General features: G+C 51.3%; 1 protein-coding gene across 5 annotated transcripts in view; it reads left to right on the top strand.

Annotated features, from left to right (window-relative positions):
• Positions 1-209: 209 nt before the first annotated feature.
• Positions 210-7,297, top strand: part of SMTNL1 (smoothelin like 1) — a 14,499-nt gene continuing 7,411 nt past the window's right edge. For 2 of the 5 annotated variants that reach the window (XM_077962812.1, XM_015114152.3), the window contains exons 1-4: positions 216-399; positions 5,411-6,129; positions 6,398-6,530; positions 6,642-6,693. In XM_077962812.1, the coding sequence (XP_077818938.1) occupies positions 5,413-6,129; positions 6,398-6,530; positions 6,642-6,693 (902 nt within the window). In that variant the 5' untranslated portion in view covers positions 216-399; positions 5,411-5,412. Of the gene's footprint in view, positions 400-5,410; positions 6,151-6,397; positions 6,531-6,641; positions 6,694-7,297 lie in introns of all 5 variants that reach the window. The other 3 variants (XM_077962811.1, XM_015114151.3, XM_015114150.3) reach the window with 2 other exon arrangements.

The raw sequence follows: 7,297 nt of genomic DNA, 5'->3' as shown, positions 1-7,297 counted from the left end.
AGGGCCATGCTCCAAATGGGTCCTGAAGATGGTTGTCAAGGTCCCTATGGTTAGGAGAGTCCATTGGGAAGAAAGGTGACCACAGGACGGATGCTGCCAGGCTCAGGGCGGGAGGGACGTGCCGTGATTGAAAGGTGCCACCTGTCAGATCTTCCACAGGAAATCCGAGCCTCCCAGTCTAAGGGAAAGTGTTGTACCAACAGGCTAGTAAACAATGCTCTTCAGGCAGCCCAAGCCTCTTGAAGTGGGGGTGGGGTGGGGTGGAAGAGGGAGAGGAAGGGGGGAGGCGGGACCAAAGAGCTGGGGGCTAGAGGCCACTGGGGCTTAAAGGCAGCCTGGGAGTGAGGCCGCTCAGCTGGAGGAAAGACAGTTCCTGAGCCACGGGCAGAAGCCCCACAGGTAGGAGAAGCCCTGGGCCTCTTCCTAAGGGCCCCTCCCCATCTGCCAATTCTCACTCCCACCTTCCAAGGGCCAGAGCCTCCCAGGAGGGCCCCCCAGCTAGAGAAATCCAGGCTCCTTTCTAATTCTCTCCACCACGATATCTACTCGCTTTAGATGCCAGGGGTCTCAGCCCTGCACCAGAGCACCTACAGAGCAGACAGCCAGTGGCCATCAATGAGGAGGCCTCAGAGCAGGGGAGGGGACCTTGGGAGTCTCAAGAGTCAAGCTGGGTTGGGGGGTAGACTGTCTAAGCCAAGCCTGTCCAGCCCGTGGGCTACCTGCGGCCCAGGATGGCTTTGAACGTGGCCCAATATGAATCATAAACTTTCTTAAAACATTATGAGATTTTTGGTTGTTTTCGTTTTGTTTTGTTTTGTTTTTGCAATTTTTGTTTTGGCTCATCCGCTATCGTTAGTGTTAACGTATTTTACATGTGGCCCGAGACACTTCTACTTCTACCAGTGTGGTCTAGGGAAGCCAAAAGATTGGGCACTCCTAGGCTAAGCAATTGAGATCGGCCTCTCCAAGGGAGGGCCCCTGGCTGAGTGGGGGAAGGTGGAAGCCTTAGGACAATGAGATGACAGAGGAGGCTGCAGTGGATGGTGGACACATCACAGAACATCCAGCGTTTATACTACTGGGGGCTTGGTTCTTGGGCTCCTGGATCCCTTTCCTCCTGGTCTGCCAGAAGAAACAGGAAGAGAGCGGGAGGGGAGATATCTGCACTGCTGCTTTGGACACAAAACAGGGATGGTCTGGAGGCTTCCTGGGGAAGGAAGGAGGAAGGAAAGTAGAGAAAGATAGGAGGGGCGGAGAAACTTTCACAAAGGGCCTACTGTGCACCTAGAAGAAAGAGAGAGAAACTCCTCAGCTGAATCTGACTGCCCTTCCCAACTGGTGGGGTGCCCCAACTCTGGGCCGGGGCCTTTGGAGGGACTGGGCTGAGGAGCTAGTGGGAGCATATATTTGGTGTGAGCTTTGGAGTGGAAGTTGGGACACTTGGATTCTAGATAGGGCCAGGCCATTTGTCCTATAACTTTAGTCAAGGGACTTCAATTCCCTGAGCATCAAATTCCTATTGGCTCCCTAATGGGCCCAATAACCTATTCTGAAGGGTCACAGCAAAAAACGACCAAGAGAAAGCAGGGCCTCCGCAGTGTAAGCTGTAAACTACAGTAGGGCTATGAATGTTGGGGGTGGGTGGTGGCGTCCTGGTTTCTTAGCACTCTGAGCATATTCACTGCTTTTCTATTTGTGACAAGCCTGGAGGGTGGAAAGCTGAGGTGATAAACATGCAGGATAGCCGAGGTGTGTGTGCGTGTGTGTGCATCTACCCGTCCCCTCTACCACTCTAAGTATGCAGCATGTAGACAGAAGGAAAGATGGTTAGAGCTGCCAGGCTCAGTGGCTCATGCCTGTAAACCCAGCACTTTAGGAGGCCGAGGCAGGAGGATCGCTTGAGGCCAAGAGTTTGAGACCAGCCTGGGAAACATAGTGAGACCCCATCTCTATTAAAAAAAAAAAAAAAAAAAAATTAGCCAGCTGTGATGACGCACACCTGTGGTCACAGCTCCTCGGGAGGCTGAGGTGGGAAGATCCCTTGAGTCCAGGAGGTCGAGATCACAAGGAGCTATGATTGAACCACTGCACTCCAGCCTGGGCAGCAGAATAAGACCCTGTCTCTTTAAAAAAAAAAAAGATGACTGGAGCACTTAGCTATGTCTTAGCCAAACAGTGTCACACTTTGAGGTATAAAAAGGGTTTGTTATCATCCTACTGGCATTCAGTTCTCTCTGCCTTGACTCACTGATAAATGCCCTCAAGGCTGGGTCAGGACCTTGCCCTGGCCCAGGGCTGGTCACAGCCAACCTACACCATACGAGCTGATGGGTGCTGAGTACTCATTCATGCCAAGCATGCCTCCGAATCCTGTTTTGTTTTGTTTTTCTAAGAGCTAAGGTCTCACTTTGTTGCCCAGGCTGGAGTGTAGTGGCTATTCACAGGCATCATTATAGTGCACTGCAGGCTTGACCTTCTGGCCTCAGGTGATCCTCCTGCCTCAGCCTCCCAATTAGCTGGACCACAGGCATGTGCCACCACGCCTGGCTCCAAATATTTTCTAAGCATGGGCTGCCTTAATCCTCCAAATATTTTCTAAGCATGGGCTTCCTGAATCCTCCACCATCCCTATGGGATGGGACCTATTGTTATCTGCAGAAATCAAAACACAGAGAGGATGGATAGCTTGCTCAAGGTTAACACAATTAGTAACCCATGGCAGCTGGGATCCCGTCACAGGAAGACACAAGAATCAATGATTTTCACCACTAGTCCATGTCACCTTCCAAACAAGAGCAGAGAGCAGGAGGGGAAGGGATTCTGTTAGACCAGCATTTGCCATGCTTTCTTCTGCTGCTAGAGACGGCAGTAGATGCTCCTCAGGAAAAACAAAGCAAAAAGAAAAGAAAACAAAGGGAGGGGGAAAAAAAGTCATGGTCAAATAGGTTCGGAGAAAAGTGAGTTAAATGAAGTATAAGCAAGGTTAAGGTTTCTTGACTATCTGGTTTCTAAAATCTACTTAATTGCTAATGAAGTTGTGTATCTGTTTTTGTTTTGTTTTGTTTAATTTTATTTTCTTTACTATAGAGACAGAATTTCATATGTTGCCTAGGCTGGACTTGAACTCTTGGGCTCAAGTACTCCTCCCACCTCGGCGGCCCAAAATGCTAAGATTACAGGCATGAGCTACTGCGCCTGGCTGAAACTGTATATCTCTAAGAGGGTAAAGAGTAGGCTTTTTTGTGGAGCAACCTTAGCCAGAGAATACTCTTTCTCCCAACCCCACAGAAAACCCTCTCCATGTCACGGGAGACCCTAGTTTTCCACAGAACACAGTGTGGAGAACCTGACCCAAATGAACCTCATCATTGTCAGCCAAAACTGAGGCCCAGAGAGGGAAAAGGACTTGCTCAGGTCTCAGTCGGGACTGGAAGATGCAGGTCACAGCCAGTTCCACAACTTCCCGGCTCCCAGCATATCTGCTGATGTATATCCATCGCCCTGGCTCAACTTCCCTCTTTTTTTTTTTGAGACAGAGTCTTGCTCTGTCACCCAGGCAGGAATGCGGTGACACGAACTCGGCTCACTACAACCTCCGCCTCCCAAGTTCAAGCGATTCTCCTGCCTCAGCCTCCCAAGTAGCTGAGATTACAGGCGTCCGCCACCACACCCAGCTAATTTTTGTATTTTTAGTAGAGATGGGGTTTCACCACATTGGCCAGGCTGGTCTCGAACTCCTGACCTTGTGATCTGCCCGCCGCGGGTTCCCAAAGTGCTGGGATTACAGGCGTGAGCCACCATGCCTGGTGTCATCTTCTCTCTTACTTTAAGACATTGCTGGAGCCACTGAACCAGGAAGGGGGCTCTAGCAGGAATCATAGGACAGTGTGAGTATCTTTACAAATCCCAGCCTACTTTTAGGAAACAGTGAGGGCATCGAATTCAGGAACCCCAGGACTCTACGTAAGACCCGAGTGGGTGGTGGGAACAGAGCCCTGTCCGTCTTCTTGCCTCCCGTCCTCTGCCCATTTACCCAGGTGCCCTCGGTACAATCACTGAGAAAGATGGTACTGCCAAGGGCAAGGGGTATTTTTAGTGCGTGACAGGAGTGCCCACTTTTCTTACTGCCTGAGTCATGCCCTGAGCCCTATTTGGGGATTGTTTTCTTTGTAACTACACCCCCCAAGAAGGGCAGGGGCATGAAGGAGCTAACCCGAGGCCCCTACACACCTGTTTTGTAGCTCCTCTAGTATATACAGTACTTAAATAGGCAACTCCGAGTTAAGATGTCATAATCTACCCCCATGCTTTCTGGGGGCAGTAGGAGGGTCAGGTTGCCAAGCAGAGGTCAGGGAGAGTACAGCTCATTCTTCACTCAAGGAAACACTTCTTTGCCCAGGCCCACCTTTTCCGAAAACCATAGGCTGGCAGAGCTGGCAAGGCTCCAGAGACCAGTTGGCCCTGGGGTTCCTAAATTTCAGCCATTTTTATACACCACCTTTATGATTTTGCCACCTCTGCACCACCTATATTCCAGTTTCCTGAATGACTTCCTTTGAATCAACTTATTTTTAAATTCAGTAAATGTATTTTTAAAAGACACTGTATCACTGTTGGAAATGGAAACTCAATATCACTTACCAGAAATAGAAAGTAACTGTAAAAATAAATACAATGGAAATAAAATGGTGTTATTCAATTCTATCTAGATACTTCTGCTTGCCTAGGCTCTCAGGGGAGAGTAGCTGTTGTTCCACAGGTGTTCTAGGATGCCAGTATAAAATTGTGACCGGGCGCTGCTCATGCCTGTAATCCCAGAACCTTGGGAGGCCAAGGCAGGCGGATCGCTTGAGCTCAGGAGTTCGAGACCAGCCTGGTCAACATGGCAAAACCCCATCTCTACAAAAAAATACAAAAATTAGCCAAGTGTGGTAGTGAGCACCTGTAGTCCCAGCTACTCGGGAGGCTGAGGTTGGAGGATCACCTGACCCCAGGAGGCAGAGGTTGCAGTGACCTGAGATTGCACTCCAGCACTCCAGCCTGGATGACAGAGCAAGACCCCCTCTCAAAAAATAAATAATACAATAAAATTGTGACCAGCTCAGTGGCTTAATCAAAAAGAGGCAACATGACTGAAAAGGCATTATGTGATTCAATGTTCTTTAAAGCCAAAGCCAGAACCTACAGAGGGGCATCAGGTGAACACCATCTAACATCATGTCAATGTAGCCCAACCATCCCAGCTTTGGGGAAGCACTTCTCTGTCCTTCATGCCTGGGTCTCATGTCCAAGTAGGAGCCAAGACTGAACCACGGACTTCCTGACTCCCAGACCAGAGCTCTCTGAGGATGGGGTCTTCACCTCATGCTGGGATGGGGCATGACAAGGTCTGCTTGTCTTCTCTTTCCAGAGATGGAGCAGAAGGAAGGGAAGCCCTCTGAGGATGGGACCACCGTCTCCCCAGTTGCAGACAACCCTGAGATGTCAGGAGGTGGAGCCCCTGCAGAGGAGACCAAAGGCACAGCTGGAAAGGCCATCAATGAGGGGCCTCCTGCCGAAGCAGGAAAGCAGGAAAAGGCACCAGCCGAGGATGGCATTTCAGTGGAACTCCAGGGGGAAGCAAATGGATTAGATGAGGTCAAGGTGGAATCTCAGGGGGAGGCTGGTGGGAAAGAGGACGCTGAGGCTGAACTTAAAGAGGAGGATGGTGAGAAGGAAGAGACCACTGCGGCTTCTCAGGAGATGACTGGCAGGAAAGAAGAGACCAAATCTGAACCCAAGGAGGCTGAGGAAAAGGAGGAGAGCATGCTGGCCTCTGAGAAGCAGAAGGCGGAGGAGAAAGAGGCCAAACCTGAATCTGGGCAGAAAGCCGATGCCAACGACAGAGACAAGCCTGAACCTAAGGCAACTGTTGAGGAGGAGGAGGCCAAGACAGCCTCTCAGGAGGAGATAGGCCAGAGGGAGAAGCGCAGCACTGAACCCAAGGAGAAGGCTACTGACGAAGAGGCCAAGGCTGAATCGCAGAAGAAGGCTGTTGTGGAGGATGAGGCTAAGGCTGAACCCAAGGAGTCCGATGGGAAAGAGGAGGCCAAACATGATACAACAAAGGAGGCTGATGCAAAGAAGGAGGTGGAGGAGGTGGAGGAGGCAGTGAGTGAGGCGGGAAAGGGGGAAGGAGGCTCTGTCATCTCCTGCTCCTGGAAACAAGGCCCCTCTGCTTTAGTCCGTTGGCAAAGTCTGGTCTTCCTCCCGATGATTTCCAGAGCCCAGGGTGGGGGTGGGGGGACAAGGGGTGCAGCACCGTAGTCCCAGACTGCCTTTCAGATCTTTCTGAAGTCCTCGAAGCCAGGGCAGGTGCTGTGTGACCATGAGCTCACACAGATCATGCTCATTCCAGGAGCCAGGCAGTCCCAGTGAAGAGCAGGAGCAGGACGTGGAAAAAGAGCCAGAGGGAGGGGCAGGGGTGCTTCCCAGCTCCCCAGAGGAGTGGCCTGAGAGCCCCACGGGGGAGGGGCACAACCTCAGCACAGGTGAGTGAGAACCCAGAGCCCACAGGATCCTGCAGGGGCCCCCTGCGGGAGGGAGCAAGGAACGTGTCATGGATAGCCCCAGCTTCCCTCCCTCCTTTCCCTCTCCTCCAGATGGGTTGGGTCCAGACTCCGTAGCTTCTGGAGAGACCAGTCCTTCAGCCAGGTAATGTCAAACTCTGGGGCTCCAGCTCCAATTCCCCCTACCTCCTGCTTCCCTCAGCATCCACCATCACCTCAGTCTGGGCTCCCCCAGCACCTGATTTCAAGATATTCCAGGATTCCTGGCATTCAGCTTCCTATCCCAGGGCAGAACCCAGGAAACCAAAGAAGCCAGGGGCATAGTGGGGCACAGTGGCTCATGCCTGTAATCCTGGCACTTTTGGAGGCCGAGGTGGGCAGATCACCTGAGGTCAGGAGTTCGAGACCAGCCTGGCCAACATGGCGAAACCCTGTCTCTACAAAAAATACAAAAATTAGCTGAGCATGGTGTTGGGTGCCTGTAATCCCATCTACTTGGAAGGCTGAGGCAGGATAACTACTTGAACCCGGGAGGCGGAGGTTGCAGTGAGCCGAGATCGTGCCATTGCACTCCAGCCTGTGTGACAAAGCAAGACACTCTAAAAAAAAAAAAAAAACAAAAACAAAAAAACCAGAGGCAGAAAGGAACACGAAGGATACCTGGTCCACTTCCCATGTCATGGCTGAAGTCTGCCCTGCAGCATCCCTGACACTTCACAGGAGCTCCTTATCTTTCAGCTGAACATGTT

The sequence above is a fragment of the Macaca mulatta genome, chromosome 14 (assembly GCF_049350105.2).
Source record: "Macaca mulatta isolate MMU2019108-1 chromosome 14, T2T-MMU8v2.0, whole genome shotgun sequence".
Lineage (NCBI taxonomy): Eukaryota > Metazoa > Chordata > Mammalia > Primates > Cercopithecidae > Macaca > Macaca mulatta.
This window is presented reverse-complemented; position numbering and strand designations above follow the sequence as displayed.